Here is an 18,195-nt window from a genome sequence, read left to right as displayed (position 1 = left end):
GCTAGTTAGTGACAATGTGGAAACATTAGTTCTCAGTTTATTCCGTTGTAGACATGTACACAAACAAAAAAGACGTAATGATCATTTATAATTCTTATTATTATTATGATCATAATTATGATAATGATCATGTTGTTGTTGTTGTTATTATTATATAGCCTTGAGACTTCGTACTGGTAAGTCACGTGACGGTGCGCCGTTAGCGTATCTCCCTGTCAGCGGCGCTGCTCTTCTACGCAATGTGCGCATTGTCTCCTGTCATCTTGGCACAGCACCGTGGTCAGGGCAGGGAAAGTACTTCACTGGCATCACCGCAATCTCAGAAAGGTGACCATACTAACAATGGGGAACAGAGACGACGAGTATGATTTCTTATTCAAAGGTAAGCGGAACCGAAACTGCTTATAGGTAACCTTGTTTGTCGTTACCTAGCAAAGAAAGGAGCGTAGGTTAGCATGCTAACGTCAGTGCTCAGGTTTGACACCAGCTGGTGGTGGCAGCTAACGGCAGCTAGCCAGACTGTTTTCGTAGCTAGAGCGTTGCTAGCTTGTTTTCAGACTCGTCATATCGAATTACCCCCGCGTTTACTTTCACGTAAGGTGTGTTGGCGCTTTTATTTGTGTCAAGGTTGACAGCAAATCACTTGTATTTGGGTTTTACAGAAAGTAGGGCGTAGGGTGAGTTAGCCCTACAAGCTAGCTAGTAGCTGTTTTAACGGGCGGAGCGATTCCATTAACCATAATGAAATTCAACTTTATTGTCATCGAAGAGAAGTTGTCCTTACCTATAACCACACTTTAAAGCCTAGCTATCTAAACAGGAGCACCAACAGTGGCTTATTTTCCTTAGGCTGTCTCATGAAATCAGATAAATGTAATGGAACAAGAGTTTCCTTTGTGGTAGTTGTGCCATTCAGCGGTGTAAACCTGTCGCCTGCGGGAGGACACTCACTCCTTTATGAAAGGAATAAAGAGGAAACTATAACATGGCTTTGATTTCCTGTCTGGCAACCGCACCAGTTTCACATCAGCCTTTGATGACTAAGGGCATATTTTCATACCAAGCCATCAGATTTATCCTGACTGGACCACTGAGTCACTGGTCACATGGTCCTTTTACACCTTGGAATCCCGTTCCCTGATAACATGCTGCTGACCTTGCGATCGCAAATGAGGTGGCATTTTTCTGAATAAGGATCTGCTTATTATTGTGTTGTTATGTTGAAGCTCTCCACCACAGCATGAATCACATGATGTGCTTAACTAAGTTACACTGGTCAGATGTGTAGGATGTCAAAAGATGAGAAACTAACTGTTCCTTTCAGCCTGCAGAGGTTTCTAACGTCAGATAAGGGTTACAGCCTTATTGTGGTTATCGCACCATGTGTATTTGCTCATCTGCAACATTGACTTCTGGCTGTTAGTGTTATTAAAACATATTTTAAGTTACGTGTCTGTCAGGTAATAATATTTTGTGAAATTATAATTAAGCCAAAAAAAAAACAAAACATTCTGTTTTCAGTCCTTTAAGGGTCATTGTAACTGATAGTGATCATATTAATTGTGTGCATATTGTGATATTTTCAGAGACTGTTATCGTACATTGAAAATCTTAACCCTATATCAGATAGATCAGTCACAATGACGGGCCAAGGACCTTAAGTTGAGAGTTAACAGGAGAGAGATTGGGTTACGTTGCCCATCGAGTGTCAAATCATTGACTGAGGTTTGGATGCATGGATTTTAATGAGTAGACAGTTTACTGAAGAGGAAATGTAAACACACATATACTTTGTCACATCTCTCTTGTAAGTGTAGTATTAAATAACAGTAGAAAAAGAGGGCCACGTCTGGTGTGGCAGCTTGGAGATACTGATGACTTGTAACAACAGACACAGGAACAGAGGCCCTGAGAAACTGTGGAGTCAGATTTCCAAGAGTGCAGGTTTTGGCAGCTTTTTCCTGCTTAACTCCCAGCTGGGCAAAGTCTGATAAGGTTTTGTCAGTACAGAAAGAAGACAAGTCAGCACTTTTACTTCCACTGTAATGGCCCTGACTGAGTGATAACCCGACAATAGAGCATCTTTAACTGAGTGGTGTTAAGAACATTTTATGTAACTGTCAGCTGCTGTGTTTGTAATTCTGCGGTCAACTTCTGGTTCCAGTTGTTTTAATTGGAGACTCTGGAGTGGGGAAGAGTAACCTGCTGTCCCGCTTCACAAGAAATGAGTTCAACCTGGAGAGCAAGAGCACCATCGGGGTGGAGTTCGCCACCCGCAGCATTCAGGTGGACGGCAAGACGATAAAGGCTCAGATTTGGGACACGGCTGGACAGGAACGCTACAGAGCGATCACCTCAGCGTGAGTATTTCCTGTGTGTGTAAACTGGTGTATATGGATGAAGACAGTATAGTTACAGTATTCATCTGGTTTATGTCGTCACCAGGTATTACCGGGGCGCCGTTGGGGCTCTCCTAGTTTACGACATCGCCAAGCACCTGACCTACGAGAACGTTGAGCGCTGGCTGAAGGAGCTGAGGGACCACGCTGACAACAACATCGTCATCATGCTGGTGGGAAACAAGAGCGACCTCCGCCACCTCAGGGCGGTGCCCACCGATGAGGCTCGAGCCTTCGCAGGTGAATCATCAAGCAAGCCAAGGCAGTCATGTAATCCATAAAGCACTTAAGTTTGCACATGTTTAAACGCATCTTTATTCTCTTCCCTCTTTAGAAAAGAACACTCTGTCATTTATTGAGACATCAGCATTGGACTCTACAAATGTAGAAGAAGCATTCAAGAACATTTTAACAGGTATGAAGAGCCATGCCAGGGCAGCATCTCACATGATCTGAAGATCTCAATGACTGCGTTTACATGCACAGAATATTCAGTTTTTGGCCTTTTTCCAAAAAAGACAATTCCTACTAGGCCGTTTACATGACTAATGACAGTGAATATTCTGCTAATCCCGTTTACATGCAGGTGTGCATCCGATGACTAATGAACACAGCCTCCCTCTTTCATTTGTTTAACCACCAGTGTTGTTGGTGGTTGCGATAGTGGCACGCATCCAATAACCTGCTGATGTTTAACTCTTTCATAGTGTTTAAAAGTAGGTGTGTTTCTCCTTCCGACCAGAAATGTGGCCCTTTCTTTTGTGCATGCACGTCTGTCCCAGACTTGCAAACCGATGGCCAGGCAGCACACAGAGCTGATCATAAATGGACAAGAGGCTGCAAACTGTGGAAAAACAAAAAACCCAATTGTAATGCATATTCTGAATGTGATGTATATACATCCAAGTAATGTTCCTAAAACCTGAATCATGTCGTCTTAATTGGGAAAATGCTCCATTTGGAATGAGGCCGTATTTGGAAAATCCATCTGATACATGATGTTTACATGACCGCATCAAATTCTGATTATGGTCATATTTGGAAAATAGTGGAATATTAGTGTGCATCTAAACATAATCAGTGTTACACAAGGTAAATCAGTGCCACAGCAAAATTCAAGAAGTTAGAACAAATCCAGAGCCTCACTGTTTTTCTTTCTCAATGTTCCCACACAGAAATCTACCGCATTGTGTCGCAGAAGCAGATAGCAGACAGATCTGCACACGACGAGTCTCCAGGCAACAACGTAGTGGACATAAGTGTCCCTCCAACCACTGACGGGCAGAAGGGCAACAAACTCCAGTGCTGCCAGAGCCTGTGACGCTCCACGACACTCACCCTCCACTTCTCCTCCTCCTCATCCTCATCCTCATCATCACCCATGCACTTTTTTTTGCTCCTGTTGCTCTGCTCACGGCCAACTCCCTCGTCACTCTGTCCTTTCTTTCTGCCTTTCATCCTGTTTTATATAGGACTTTTGAACTCACTCATGCTCGTCTCTTCTGCCATGAAAGAAAACTTCGAGAAGCCTTTATGTCACTTGGTCGAGTCGTTCATGGAGTAAATGTGAATGCAATGCAGGAACGAGGCGGTCATCGCTGTCTTAATGAAGCCTGTGAAGTTGTTTGAGCTGAAACTCTGTCGTGAACAGGGAGGTTGTGGAATACATTTCAGTGGTTACCACTAGATGGTGCTGTGTAAATAAACTACAGGCAGTTACTCCAACCTGGTGAAGCAGTATTACGTCTGACAGTGTGGTTCTTCTAACTTTCTTCTTACATCAGATAAGTTATCATGCCAAAAATATCCTCATTATGTATTTATTGAAGAATATTTGGCTTAAGTTGTCATTGTTTTACTTTAAAAATAAGAACTGTATAAATTTACAATAAAATTCTTGACAAAAGCAGCATGTTGTGTTGAAATATTCTTGATGAAAATTATATTTTATCTGATTTGGAGAAGCTCAGTACTTCCTTGTACTTGTTACGTTTATCTGACGCCAATAGATACCAGTTACTTTTCTCATCGGGATTTTACCTGTAAAATGTGATCAGTTTATTAAATATGACTGTTACACATTAAACTACCCAATAAGTCTATAAAGAAGGTAAAATTAGCTTCACCTTGAAAACATTACAATGCTGCTTATGTGTTAATACATAAGTAAAACGAAATGGAATCCAATAATTTATATATGATAAATGAGTACTTTTGAGTACATTTTGCTGACAATAATTCTGCACTAGCTCAGCTTTTGAATGTGTGACCTTTACTTGAAATGGAGTGTTTTTATACTGTGGTATTGCTTTTACTGCAGTAAAAGATCTCAGTACTTCTACTGCTGTCAACTGTTGTTTTCAAGTAAAGATCTGAGTCTTATTTTATCCAGTTGAAGTGAGTTTTCTGGCAAAAATATCCTTAAATTTGGAACATGATTGAGTAAATCCAGAGACTATCAGCACAACAGTTTCAAGGATATGGAACAATACACAGTACTCTGATGTAGCAGTCAATCAGTGTGTACATCTGTCGCTGAGTGTACAGTAGATAAGTGTGCGGGCAGACAAAGTCACTTAATGACATTAACACCCGCTGAAAACACTCACACATTTCTAGTGTTTACCTTCCTGGAGGACAGTGACTGTTCAAAGGCAGCATATGGAATATTTTGGACTTGTGTTTTTCTATCTAAGCCGCTTACGTTTCCCAAAAGCAGTGGATGGAGGAGATTCCACAGCAGCAAAACTTGACATCGACGGTTGTTTTTCACGAGGATTAACGGGCGCGTACAGCTGTGGTCAAAAACAGCCTTACAGTAACGACATCTCATCCTCGCTGGACTAAGAGGATGATCTGTAAACAGCCATATCGGACTGAAAACAGTGATTATCAATGACAGCTATCAACACCAGAAAACAAACACCTGAATGAATGTTCACCCATAATTAATCCTCATGTTTTATTTGCTTTGCAAACAATTCTTGGCTGATTGCAGGTACCAGTATTTTGGTGAAAACATCTTTTTTTCCCACAGCACACCATTAACATTGTACTATTTAAAAATGTGAATACTGAAGAATTGCAACATAAATACAAATCAACATCCCCCCACCCCCCAAAAAAGACATGTAAGATTAAAAGATTACAAAAATGATATACAACATAAGTGACCTTAACATTTACATGTTTATTTGTGGAACAAACAACAAAGAAAACAATGGTTTTAAAATCCCTTTCTGGATTTGGAGTGTGGAAGCTATAAAATAAGTATTACACAATGGTTAGAGTGTAAGAACACCTAAAAACTCTTTGGAGACATGAGGATCTGCTTCATGAACACGCAGGTAGCCCAAGAAGGAGCAGTGTTGCATACTTTGCGGGCACCTTTGTACGCACTCTGAACACTGTAACATGAACCATCATCGAGTCAGACATCTTCAAATCAGCGTCAGCCCCCGCCGATCGGAGTAAAGCCTCGATCATGACAAACAGTGAACACACGGATGATCAAATGACTCATAAGCTTGTAAGGCCCCCCCGGGTGCATCGCAGTACTGCAGGATATAATCCTTTGTTCTGAGACCGGTTAAAAACACAAACAAATGATTAACTGGGGCAGTATGTGGGACAACCCACCAGGAGCTGACGGTGCTGATGTTGGTGAGGACAAAAAGCCGCGGCGAGGAATAACTTAGAGCCACTGGTCACCCTGTCAACGGTCAGGCAGATACAAATATACATATATTAAAAAAAAGATGGCTGCTCAACACAGCCTCATAGCTGGTGTCAATTTCCCATCAAACAGCACTACTGAGATGCACCCTGACTGTTTACACTAACCCCACCAGTTAAAGTCAAACATCGTTCAAAGCCTGATCGTTAAAAGTAAATATGCGTGTAATTTAAATAAAAAGCATTAATGGCGCAATTGTGCATAAAATCCTTCTTCTGGCCTCTTCACACCATAGCTGATGTACTGTATGTGTTAACGATGCAATACTGAATGCCTCTGGACAAACCACAATCAGCGTGATAATCAGTAGCGCGACCACGCACTAATAAAAAATACAAACATCATTCCACTGAACAGAGAACCAAATGCAGAAGCCAATAACTGTGGTCTTTGAACTCAAGTTTAGTCATTAAATGAATGATAATCAACCAGTCTGGCTTTAGACTAGTCTTCATTGTGCTGCACATAATTGCAAATTTAGAAATGAAAAGGTCTGCACAGTCAGTCAGTCAGTCCTCTTTGTAGGCTTAACACCGGATGGATTATGTTAGTCCTACATAAAATGATTCTCAGTACTCCATGTGTTGTTGGAGTATTCGTCAGGCTTATCTTACTGTGAACAGGCCACAGTGGCTTCAAGTGCAATTAACCGTCTCCCATCACCTAAATGAAGTGCAATCAAGCAGCAAACCAGGCAGACTGTCTTTTCTGACTGGCTGATTAACAGCCACCAAGCTATGTACAAGAGAGAGGTGAATTTCTTCTGCTCTCACCAACAACCAGTGCATCCAGCCCCGAATGAGTCTGCTCAGTAACATCAGAACATGATGAGGGCAAGTCTGCAGCCACAGAACGATGACATCCATCAAATGGACTAAGACAAGGCATGTGAGCGTCTAGCGGCTTCCTTGAAATCAAAGACAAAACAAAGCTGGAGTCACATTAAGCCTTAGTGGTGCTTGCATATTGTACCCCCCGTCAAAGTCACTGTTGGTGGGTTAGGTTCACGTTAGAAGCTCTAAACAGCAGCACTGAAGATCAGAGACGCTGATGCTGAGCATGACTTGAGTGATCGATGCTTGCAGGAAGTTTCTGTATCCCTGATTCTTGGAGTAATTATGGGACCTGCAAACACTCTGCTGCACGTGCACTGTTTCACAAAAATAAAACAGCTGTAATGAAATATTTGAACTGACAATTAGAGGGACGCTTTAGTACACTGCATCAGCTACCCAACAACACTTGTGGAGACGTTGCTCTGAAAGCCATTTTGATGGAGTTTTCTATCGACCTGTATGAGGCCTATTTGCTAAGTGCTGATAATACAAGGACCTCTATGAGGACACTGTTAAACCCTACTTCAGTAGGAAAAGTAAAGTTCAGGTTTTTTAAACCACAAAATCATTTTGACAATACACTGACACTTAAAAAAAACAAAAACAAAAGAAACTCCCCAAAAGTTATTAACAGTGCTTGCATGCATAACTGTGCACGTTGGTCGAGGTCTCCTTGTGTACTGTGAAGACCTCCACGTCCACAGCGTTTTATTGCACAATCTCTGGCTTTGCTAACGCTATGCTGCCATCCGTTCTCGGATGAGATGTAAAAAGAGACGCGTTGAAAAAAAAACCCCTTGAAATAAGTCCAGCAGGCTTGTGCTAAAATGAAAAGCTTCATTTCAGACTGAATACTGGCATCTGGACTGTGAAATGTAAAGAAATCAAGCATCTAAACTTTTCCTTTTTCTTTTGCAGATTAAGGTGGGATCACACGACAACGGCTCGACACAACTCCTCAGTGGGCAGCACTGCACCGGCACACAGGCCTGTGTGGGTGAGGGTCCAGACAGGACGCGCGTCCACAGGCTCATTATTGCAGCACAACAATGAACGGACCGGCTACCCTCTGCAGTCATCTGTGGACCATCGGTGGGTTGTTGAAACGAAGCAGTACAATCATCAGAACATCTCACAGTCCACTAAAACTTGATTTGGTCATTTCTTACTCGACTGTCACTGTTATCTAAACTTATGGTCGAATCCGTGATGATGATGATGATGAGGCTGTTCCTGTGTAATTGTCTCTGCACATCTGCATGTGCTGTTCCATCCGTCAGTGCCTTTGCATAAGCTTGGTCAACACCCAGCATGAGGACAGACGGACAGACAGACAGACTGTGCTCACTTCTGCACCCACTGGAGGACAGACTGAAAAAAATGATGTGAATGAAGTACTGATGGAGCAAAGGATATTTTTTTCTTAAAAAAAAAAAGCAACAAAAAAGCCCACAAATGCTTGTGTAAAGGCCAGCTGGCAGGGCGTCGACAATCAGCCTCCGCACATAAGAGACGCCATTATCATCAACTGTCTCCATTTGGTCTCATACTATACTCTCACTGGCAGACTTCTTCATCAGTTTGGTAGAGAGCAAGGAATGCTGGGAAGAGTTAGACTCCTTGGCTTCAGGAATGAGCAGCCGTACTTTCTGATTTGTTCTCCTCCACTCAGAGTAGAGCTGACAGTGGTAGCGGAAAGACACCTGAACAGACAACCAGGGAGGAGGAGACGGAAAGAGGAGGTCAGTTATGAACCTGAAATATAACCTATTTAGAATGTGCACTTAAAATTATGTTTATGGCAAATTAGCAGGTGATTTTAAAGAAGTGTATAACAAGAGTATAATCTAACTGCGTGTGAATGTTTTTACTAGGGTCCACAGGACATAGATGGTGAAGAGGGCGATGGTGAGGGCTATGAGGCCCACGGCCTGCAGCCAGCTCCCCAGCTGAAGGTGGTCCTGAGCGCCCCTCAGGCACAGCCAGCCCGAAATGGCTGCCAGGGGAGTGATAAACAGGAAGCACACCATGTCACAGAACAGCGTCCTCTTCTCGTTACGAGGGCCGGGATCCCGCAGCCACTGTGGAATAAGAGGCGGATGACAGAAAAATCGAGAAGAGGGGGAATACGCACATGTGAAAGAGAAGAAACTTTAAGCAAGTCAAGCAAGAACAGAAAAGACACACTTACAATAGCAAGCAAGCAGAAAGATGTAGAAAAAAAAAAGCTACTTCTCCACACATTTATATACTGCACACACATACACACACACATTCACAGACCGCAGCCCAACCGCATAAAATAAAACAACAGATAAGCAGAAAGATTGGTGCAGACAAGGCAAAGGGCATTGACCTTTGTTACCTCTGTGAGGGGCCTCGGCCGCCGCTCGATGCTGAACTCCGTGTGGCAGAGCTCGCAGTAGCTGGTGTTGGAAGACGACAGCCACTTCTCCAAGCAGCTCTTGTGCACCGTGCCCAGGGTCCCTGTGCAGTCGCATGGAGAAAGGAGACCCTCGCTGCTGCTTCCTTCGTGGCAAATACGGCAGATGGGACCATCGCTGAGATAAAATAAAAAAAAGACCTGAATCAGTTCTGTGACAGCTTTTCAGTGAATGCAGCTATGGTGTTAAAATGCAGAAGGAGCTCGCAGCACAGCTCAGAATTAATGGATATATTTAAGCTTTTCTGTTGTGAAATGAATGAATGAGTAAGTCTGCGGCTGTACCACTGTGGATATTTCTGTTCATGTTTATTACTTCCTCCCTGACAGCGTGAGTGTAAGTCAGCCTCACCTTTGTGTGGCCATGGGTTTGAGCACAGAGGAGAGCAGCCGTCCATCGATAGCTGTGACCTGCGTGACGTAGAGCGCCTGGCACCCGTCGCCGCCCGCCTCCTCCACACTCTTCCACAGGCCAGCGTTGCTTGAGCAGTCGCACAGAGAGCCGGGCAGGTGGCAGCAGCCCCCTGTCGTCATGATAACGGTGGCCTCAGAGGGGGGTGAGGGTGTAAAGGGTCAGAGGTGAAGATTGACTTTGGGAGCGGGAAGCACAAACTCTGCTCCTCACAGGCTGAGAACGGTTCGTTTCTACAAAAAGAGGAAGACAGATGGAGAATGAATTCATTTTTATATAATCAACATGGAGAGTGAGCAAATACTTTGACTGAAGTATTGTATTTTAGTCGAACTTTGAGGCACTTGGACCATGTGCAGTAATTCCATTTTATGCTACTTTTATGCTATTTTATGCTTTTATACTCCTTCACTACATTTCAGAGACATATATTGCCCTTTTTTTTACTCACATTTATTTTCCAGCTTTAGCTACTGACCACAACATGCAAGAAAGGTCGCAGGCTGGCTCTGGTATACTCCACAGATTCAGTTTATTAGTACAAAATACAATCAACAAAGGATGATGTATTATTACACATCAAGCTGTCCAGAAAAGTGCACTGTAGCGAAAATTATCCCTGACTTTACCAGCTGCAACATTAAAGTGATCTTTACACACTGATGCATCAATTTAATCCACTAATACAGAGTAACATAATTTTACAGGAAATCAGTATAAAATTACAATACAGTGTAATAATACACTGAAGCAAGCTAATATTATCTGCATGCTGTCTCAAAAACAAAATATAACAGAGTTAAGAGACACTGTACGCCAATATATCAAATTTGTGACATTTGTAGATATCTATCTGTCTGTCTGATGTCAGTGGTTTGGGTTATCACAATACATCACACTGTGATAGAGTTAGCTCAAATGTCTTCCTGCCGCTTAAAAGCAAAAAGTAGGAATTATGTGTTTATTCATTGCAATATGATGCCAGTTCGCCAGTGTCCATGTCTAGTCAAGTCAAATTTCCATGGAAATCCATTTAGATTGCTCACGTTTTAATAAAATATCAATATTTGGAACCAGTTTATCAATAATGTTCCACAAATGTTCCAATTGATACAATCTTGTACCCCTGGTTGTTTTTAGACATTTTAATGTGGAAATGTTACATATTATACATTTAAGGCTGCATTACAGCTAAATGTAACAGTATTCTGTTTAGCTGGAGAAGATAAATGTACCAAACAGTAACTAACAGTATTGTGAAAATATTAAGATTTGGCATAATTATCAATACACTCTGGTTGGAGGTACACTCAGCTTTATGTTATCACAGTACTTATTAGGGATTGTGTTCAATGTGCCATTCATTTCCTGCCATGTGAGAATAGCTAAGGTTATCTATGAAGACATTTTGTCATTTTACAAGAAAGCTGTCAGTTTGGAGGCAGGCCAACTTGCCCAAAGCAGCTGCTAATCCATTATGAAAGCGAGTGCATTCGTCAGCGAGTGTGATGTGCAGCAGACTGATAAACAGCTGTCTCCCCTCAGATAACCCCTCGCTACAGATACGAGGCAGGCGGCTGAATGTGCTGCAGCCTGTTGGACGTTTCTCTTGCTCTTTGGAAATTACTGTGTACAGTAACAAAGTTATTACATGACAGCAGACACTCTCACACCAAAATGTCTGACATATGATGATGTGTCTCCTACATACTCAACAGTGTTGTTTTTTTGTTGTTTTTCCTCAAAAACAGAAGGTTTAACATGGCAGATGGCACAGAAATCCTTATGTTCACATGTGTGATTATTTGTGGCTTTATTCTTTCTCATAAATAATTAACACAATAGTTAAAGCTCTACAATCATTTGAAAATCGCTCTTAAGAAGAGTGCTAGTCACAGGTGACAGACCTGCAGTAATTACATGTGAAGGAAATAATCTGTCTTTGTTGACTGTGTCAGAGAAGAGATGTTTCAGCTGTATAAAAATCCTCGTACTTCTAATATTCTAGACATATGCTTGTTTTCTATGTTTTACCCTGTTGTACTTTATTTTCTTGTAACTACAATGATCTAATATCCCCACAGTGAACAGTTTGATCCTGTTAAATTAAATCTGCCTCCCTTAAAACTTTACATGCATTTGCTGTTTGTAACACATCCCAAAAAGCAAGTAATTTTGCTTTCACTTGGATTGTTAAAGGAAAAATCGACAGACAGCTTTTGGTTGTCCATAATTGGAAATATCTGGTGAATCCTGAGGGCCTGAACTTTATGGTATAATTCCTCACTTTGACGACCTCTTCTTAGCCCATTCAGATCAATAGAAAACTGTTCAAGAGTTTACTGTTTGGTATTGTTTAGATGACATATAGCTGTATCATAGTGATTAAGAGGCACAATCCCTGACCCAGATAAACAAAAGGATAGCCCCAAGTCTTAGACAACAACAAAATCTATTTAATTACTGTTTTCTGAGCCTTTTAAAGGTAAACACAGGAATAAAACAGACCAATGCACTGTCACATCTGATCAGCTGAGAAACATAAATGTACTTTTTAAAAGGCAAACTCCTTCATTACACACGTGAATGCGAATTTTGTGACATTTTAAAGCAGTGGCAGGCATTCACCAGTTAATTGAATATATATTATATGCCATGAAAATGTACTCCGCTAGCTGACAAATTTAGTAGTACGTTTTCATTTTCACTTTGACGAGCAGCGAAAGTAACCTAGCTGTTATTACCGCATCCAGCTGTTAAAGCTTTGATCCAGACTATTGTCTGGAGCAAAGAGTTGTACGTTATCGTACCAATATAATAACACCCCACCTTTGGGCATAAATTACCTGCGTAAAGCTATGCGGCTGAAGCATATGTAAAATATTAACACCAGCTGTCCAAGTTCTTCCTACTGCTATGTTTTATCAACATCCATTTCCATTGTGCAGCAAATAGACGGTTAGTTGGTGCCCGTTACAGCTGTGCCGTTTGCTAGCTGTCAGCGGCTACAGTTAGCTGCTAGCCGTCCCCCTGGTGTCAAAATGAGGCTAAAATGTCTACTCACCCCGTGTCTTCTTCTCACAGACGTCTCACGGCAGCGGACGTTACCGCCCTAATAACCTCCTATTTCCATATCGCTTCATTTTTCGCGGTGGTTAAGTGTGAATTCCCAGCATTGGTCACCAGTTAGTGCCACCAGCTAGATGCTAATATGAGCCCCGCGCGAGCTCGCAGTCCTCAGCTGATCACGCAGAGCCGAGCAGGCTTCCGTTTTCCCAGCGCTTTAAATACACCCCTGAGGCTCATCATCAGCTGTGAGCCTCTACCCAGAACACAGGAAAGACGAGTGCAAAACACAATCCGGACCACTTCAAAAGTGATTGAGAATAACAACAGCTTGCCCAGGGGAGGGGCGTTCACCGAAAACATCACATGCGCAGCACGGCCAGAAGAAATAAACAGACCGTGACCATATGGTTTCTACAATACATTAAAAAAAACGGAACAAACACTGCAAGTGAAGCCAGAAGCCTTTCAAAGACAGACTGCCTCTCAGTGGTCTTAACGTCTCACACGCCAAGAAATGGTAGATCTTACAACTGCACAATCAATTCTTAATTATGCTTAATGATGATTGTGTGTGCCGATAATGTAAAAAGGATGAGAATGAAGACTTCAAAGACCCAGGTATCCAGTTTTAAGGGGCATGATTTCATCTAAAGAGCCAGCCTTCAAATGGATTCCAGCACAGCTGGAGCCTGCATGCCCTAACAAACATTTCCACTGATACCACCGCCTCCCATCCGTTTATATTTAAGTTGCTTAACCACACAGACGGGTACACTGAGTGAGTAATGTATCCAAAAAAAAAAAAAAAAAAAAAGTCTGTCTGCTATATGGTCATGTGGACTAGGTTTATTTATGCTTCAGTATTTTCTGTGTAATGTGAAAGTAGCAAAACATGTTTACATTTGCTGCCTCAGTGTATTTTTGAAGAAAGGTGAAGCGTCACAAGACACATAGTTGATCGAATCAAACACACATGAAAGCATCTCCACCAGATGAGTGAAAAGAGGACGTGTCAGTCAACCATACGAACAGTTTGCATTTCTGATTTTCAGTTCCACTTTCAGAGCTGACAGCAGTTACAGTGGCTGAGTGAAAGTGTTAAATGAAGAGCATTTCAGATTGGACCCATCTTTATCCAGCTAACAGACATCAAATGACAGCAAAGGTTGAGATGAATGCGTTTCAGACAAAAACAAAAGCATATAGTGCATTTTTTTTATTTTCAGCAAACACTGTTTCCTTTACAACCAACAGGAAAACGTTACTTTATAAAGATGTTGAGTGTATTTCTAAAATAAATGGCGATTTGTTCCGCTGAAATTATTGGACATAAGTGCAAAGAAAGATTTTCATTCGAGACAGCCTGCTAAAAGAGCGTTTGACCTGGCTTGATCCAGGCTGATACCATTATTTCACAAACAATAAATCACACAGCACAATTTATAACATTACTTTTGCTTTCTAGCCTGACACATTCTTTGCAAATATCCCGGATTGGTTTGCCAAATACAGCAATGAAATGCAATCTTAGCAGCCTTGAGGACGCTTAAATGAGAAAACCTAAAACTGGTAGCGATTGCATCCGACTCCTTTGGTATCTCTGTGAACCAAGATTAACGCACACACACACTCACACAAATAAAAACAGTTTGTTTCACACTTGCCCATATTAAGTCAGACAGTCACAGCCAGTCTGGTCCCTGGCTCATGCTAATTTCATGCCACAGGAGGCACAGGGCTCAAAGAGGAAAATTAAAATTACAGAGGCAAATAGAAACTCCAGACCGAATACACATCAATACTCCAGTGGTACCTTCTTCTCATCTCCTCTTCTACACGCGTACTGCATGATAGGCAGAATCAGGTCAACCAGACATGAAATTGGGGTTCCACTGTTGCATGTCTGTATCTATGCAAGCTGAGAAAAGGAGGCAAGTAGAAACCACTTGAAGTATTGATGCACAGTCCTACCGATCCCTCACCGCTCCTTCAACAGGAGCAGGTCAATAGGACCACAAAGGCTATTAATTAAAAAGAAAAAGTTTACCACAGCTTTAAGATCAACTTCATAATAGCAAACACTTCCTCCCTCGCCAGGCTATTATGAGGCTGTAAAGGTTTTTTCTTTTTTTTTTTTTTAAGATGCAGGCTCTTCTGAAATTAGACGGAGACAAACAAACCAAGAAAAGACAAAAGAAACCAGCAAAAAGGAATGTCAAATACAAGAGTCTTGGTGTCAGAGACTTCTGAACCCATGAGGGTATCATGATGACAGCAGCATGACAGTTGAAGTAAACCAGAGGTGAAGAGAGGAAAGACTGACAGGAAAAGACAACATGAGCGTCACACGCTTTGGCAGCAAGGGAGTTTGCTGCCTCTCTGGCCGTCTGTAGTCGGGGGGAGGCTTATGTCAACTACATTGTTGCCCGGAGACTCATCATGTCCAGATCTGTCCGATATCTGCTTCTGAGACACAATTCGGTAGATTTCTGTGAGAGAAAACAGTGAGCGTTAAAGCACTGAAATGTCACATTGCACGACCTCTGAGATTTACAGTGAGCTGCAGGTTATATTTAATAGTTTATGATGTTTCCTACCCGTGAGGATGTTCTTAAAGGCTTCTTCTACATTAGTGGAGTCCAAGGCGGAGGTTTCGATAAATGAGAGAGTGTTCTTTTCTGAGGATGACGAGACAAAGCATGAAGTACAATTTAAATGTAGAGAGCTTGGATAATAACCTGGATATTCTTTAAATAAGTGGTTTAGGTATTATGGTTAAAGTGTCTAAAAAAAACAAACAAACACAGAATTCTGCTTTATTTACATGTCTCTATTTTAAATGCAAAGCTGTTTCCCAGCAGCAACCATGATTTACCTGCGAAAGCTCGAGCCTCATCGGTGGGCACCGCCCTGAGGTGGCGGAGGTCGCTCTTGTTTCCCACCAGCATGATGACGATGTTGTTGTCAGCGTGGTCCCTCAGCTCCTTCAGCCAGCGCTCAACGTTCTCGTAGGTCAGGTGCTTGGCGATGTCGTAAACTAGGAGAGCCCCAACGGCGCCCCGGTAATACCTGATGGCAGCAGAGCAAAGCAGATGATACAAATGTGTAAATCTGAAACGAGCTGGTTAGTGTGCAAGCTTCAGTCCATATCTCTGCAAAACTTCTTCTGGACTTCTTTGACATAACATCAAAATTTCTTCGAATTCTGTTGATAATAGTTAATTTTTGAACGTTTTAAGCTAAAATTTTACATACATATTACACCTTTAAATAACCAGACTGTCAAGACTGCAGACAAATGCAAAGGCAAACTCACGCTGAGGTGATCGCTCTGTAGCGTTCCTGTCCAGCCGTGTCCCAAATCTGAGCCTTTATCGTTTTGCCGTCCACCTGGATGCTGCGGGTGGCGAACTCCACCCCGATGGTGCTCTTGCTCTCCAGGTTGAACTCATTTCTTGTGAAGCGGGACAGCAGGTTACTCTTCCCCACTCCAGAGTCTCCAATTAGGACAACTGCAACCAAAATGCACACAGTAAAAAACAAAAAAAAAAACCAAAACAAAAAAAAAACCTTATAACAGCAGGCCTGCAGTAATGGCCTGCCACACTATAAAAAATAAGGGGCTCAGCATGGCTTCTTTTTAAGCTTATGTCCAGCAGTGGACCCTGTGAAGAGTCATTAAATTTAACATCAGTAGATTATAACTATAGAGGGCTTATTCCATTTTATACACAATGTCAGCATCTTACAGTGCAACACAATTTTTCTTACTGGCACTAACGTAGAGTGCACATTTAACACTGTAGAAGAGAGAAGAAGACTAAGGTCCCAGTTTGTAGTTCACTTCCTATTCTCACTTTTATTGTTACTGTCTATTATAGCTTTCGTTACATTTTGCGTCATACGTACTTCCTTGAGTGTCCTTATCTCTGTTGTCGAGTGATTTATAGCACATCAATTTCCTACGGGAATCAATAAAGTACCTATCTATCTGCGCTGTGACAAAATACTGATTGAGAGGACAATTGATAGTGATGAGGAGCAGCGCAGAGAAATATGTCAAGCAGCAGTTAGGTTCGTCTGACGATGTCAACAAGTTAGCTAAGTAGCACTGGCTTTTCATAAGTCAGAAAGTGAACCAAATTCAAAATGAAACTTCTGTCTATTGCAACAGAGGACAGCTGTTGAGACGTGTTGAGTTTTAAGTGAATTTACGGTCGTCACAGGTGATCGTTTTTGACGAGGCCAAGTAGCTGCCATGTTAGCAAGCTAGCTTACTCATCTAGCCACTTATTTACCTGACGTTAGCCTGCTAAGAGACTCGCGTTAAATGCCATCACTGAACTCGCTAATTGGTTAGCGAGTTCAAGGTCTACACTCCAAAAGTCGAAGTGTTGTGGCCTTACGCACCCCTAGATGAACTTATAATATTGATTACATGGTTTGCCCGACAGTCAACAGCTATCATATTACCGATTGCCACTTCGCTACTAGTAGAGCTAACTTTAGCATTAACGCTGGCTTAGTTGACTTCCTCAGTTCGTCCTGCTGTCATCGAACTTTTACAAAAAGAACGAAGACGCTTGTCATTCATCGACTTCTAAAGGAGAAATTACCTTTGAACAAGTAGTCGTATTCGTCATCTCGGGTTCCCATTGCAGAAGACTAGTTTTTGTACTTTTTAAGTACTTTGCACAAACAACAACAACCCTTCCCACCGGCAGCTAGTTGGCACCACCTTCAAGGAAGAGAACGTGCACGTGAGTTTAGGAACGTCGTTTCCGACCAATTGGAAACGTTATCTCATTGACTGACAAATGGTTGAGCCAATCGTGTGCTTCATTTGAAAATGCCGACCAATCATCATGCAGATGAGAGAATACGGAGAGGCACGGCACCCTTTGTTCTCCAAGCTTCGACGCCCTGTGATTTCATATAGATTGAGCAACATCCAATTCCTTTAATATGCAATTAAACAGTGTCCTGGCACTCAGATTATCCACTCTATTTTTATTCTAATTCTACTGTAAATGTTATATATGAATCTAGCCATAAGAATTTCATATGTGGTTTGCATATGGAGCAAATACATAAGTACTGTTGTTGTTGTTATTCGATCCCTGAAATGCAGTCAACCCAAAACTCCAAAACTCTTTTTGTTTGTCTATTTGTACATTTTGTTATGCTAAATCATCGTATGAGTATCCACTTACTTATGTGGCCTTTATGACCCGTGAACTCGTGGTGGAAGTTAATGCATAACAGCCGAACGTGGTCAATGTTTACCAGGCACTCTGATG

The 18,195-nt window shown here is 41.9% G+C and overlaps 3 protein-coding genes across 4 annotated transcripts; 1 reads left to right on the top strand and 2 right to left on the bottom strand.

Moving 5' to 3' along the window:
- The first annotated feature begins 235 nt into the window (after positions 1-235).
- LOC143318181 (ras-related protein Rab-11B) lies at positions 236-4,308 on the top strand. Its single transcript, XM_076726246.1, has 5 exons — positions 236-382; positions 2,165-2,360; positions 2,446-2,639; positions 2,734-2,814; positions 3,575-4,308. Exons 1-5 carry the CDS (start codon positions 343-345, stop codon positions 3,718-3,720), a joined length of 657 nt encoding a protein of 218 aa, XP_076582361.1. The 5' UTR covers positions 236-342; the 3' UTR covers positions 3,721-4,308.
- A 1,022-nt stretch (positions 4,309-5,330) lies between these two features.
- On the bottom strand, positions 5,331-13,281 carry marchf2 (membrane-associated ring finger (C3HC4) 2). 2 transcript variants are annotated; one of them, XM_076726245.1, is made up of 5 exons: positions 12,891-13,281; positions 9,767-10,059; positions 9,337-9,532; positions 8,843-9,052; positions 5,331-8,674 (listed from the first exon to the last, which is right to left on the bottom strand). In XM_076726245.1, the coding sequence occupies exons 2-5, from the start codon at positions 9,946-9,948 to the stop codon at positions 8,516-8,518; spliced, it is 747 nt and encodes a 248-aa protein (XP_076582360.1). In that variant the 5' UTR covers positions 9,949-10,059; positions 12,891-13,281; the 3' UTR covers positions 5,331-8,515. The 2 variants fall into 2 exon arrangements, with proteins under 2 accessions (XP_076582360.1, XP_076582359.1); XM_076726244.1 differs by having other exon boundaries at positions 9,328-9,532; positions 12,891-13,204.
- A 444-nt stretch (positions 13,282-13,725) lies between these two features.
- Positions 13,726-17,646, bottom strand: LOC143318179 (ras-related protein Rab-11B-like). Its single transcript, XM_076726243.1, has 5 exons — positions 17,512-17,646; positions 16,212-16,407; positions 15,771-15,964; positions 15,493-15,573; positions 13,726-15,384 (listed from the first exon to the last, which is right to left on the bottom strand). The coding sequence occupies exons 1-5, from the start codon at positions 17,549-17,551 to the stop codon at positions 15,239-15,241; spliced, it is 657 nt and encodes a 218-aa protein (XP_076582358.1). The 5' UTR covers positions 17,552-17,646; the 3' UTR covers positions 13,726-15,238.
- Positions 17,647-18,195: the final 549 nt, after the last annotated feature.

This window comes from Chaetodon auriga, chromosome 3, assembly GCF_051107435.1.
Source record: "Chaetodon auriga isolate fChaAug3 chromosome 3, fChaAug3.hap1, whole genome shotgun sequence".
NCBI lineage: Eukaryota > Metazoa > Chordata > Actinopteri > Chaetodontiformes > Chaetodontidae > Chaetodon > Chaetodon auriga.
This window is presented reverse-complemented; position numbering and strand designations above follow the sequence as displayed.

Bases quoted from the DNA above. Each gene is read 5' to 3' on its own strand.
- LOC143318181 (XM_076726246.1), top strand. From the start codon at position 343: ATGGGGAACAGAGACGACGAGTATGATTTCTTATTCAAAG. The intron at 2,640-2,733 runs GTGAATCATCAA...TTCCCTCTTTAG, and splicing joins TGAGGCTCGAGCCTTCGCAG to AAAAGAACACTCTGTCATTT. The intron at 2,815-3,574 runs GTATGAAGAGCC...GTTCCCACACAG, and splicing joins ATTCAAGAACATTTTAACAG to AAATCTACCGCATTGTGTCG.
- marchf2 (XM_076726244.1), bottom strand. From the start codon at position 9,948: ATGACGACAGGGGGCTGCTGCCACCTGCCCGGCTCTCTGTGCGACTGC. The intron at 9,533-9,766 runs GTGAGGCTGACT...ATTTTATCTCAG, and splicing joins AAACCCATGGCCACACAAAG to CGATGGTCCCATCTGCCGTA. The intron at 8,675-8,842 runs GTAAAAACATTC...TTGTCTGTTCAG, and splicing joins TCTATGTCCTGTGGACCCTA to GTGTCTTTCCGCTACCACTG.
- LOC143318179 (XM_076726243.1), bottom strand. From the start codon at position 17,551: ATGGGAACCCGAGATGACGAATACGACTACTTGTTCAAAG. The intron at 16,408-17,511 runs GTAATTTCTCCT...TTTTGGTTGCAG, and splicing joins ATACGACTACTTGTTCAAAG to TTGTCCTAATTGGAGACTCT. The intron at 15,574-15,770 runs GTAAATCATGGT...CGTCATCCTCAG, and splicing joins TGAGGCTCGAGCTTTCGCAG to AAAAGAACACTCTCTCATTT.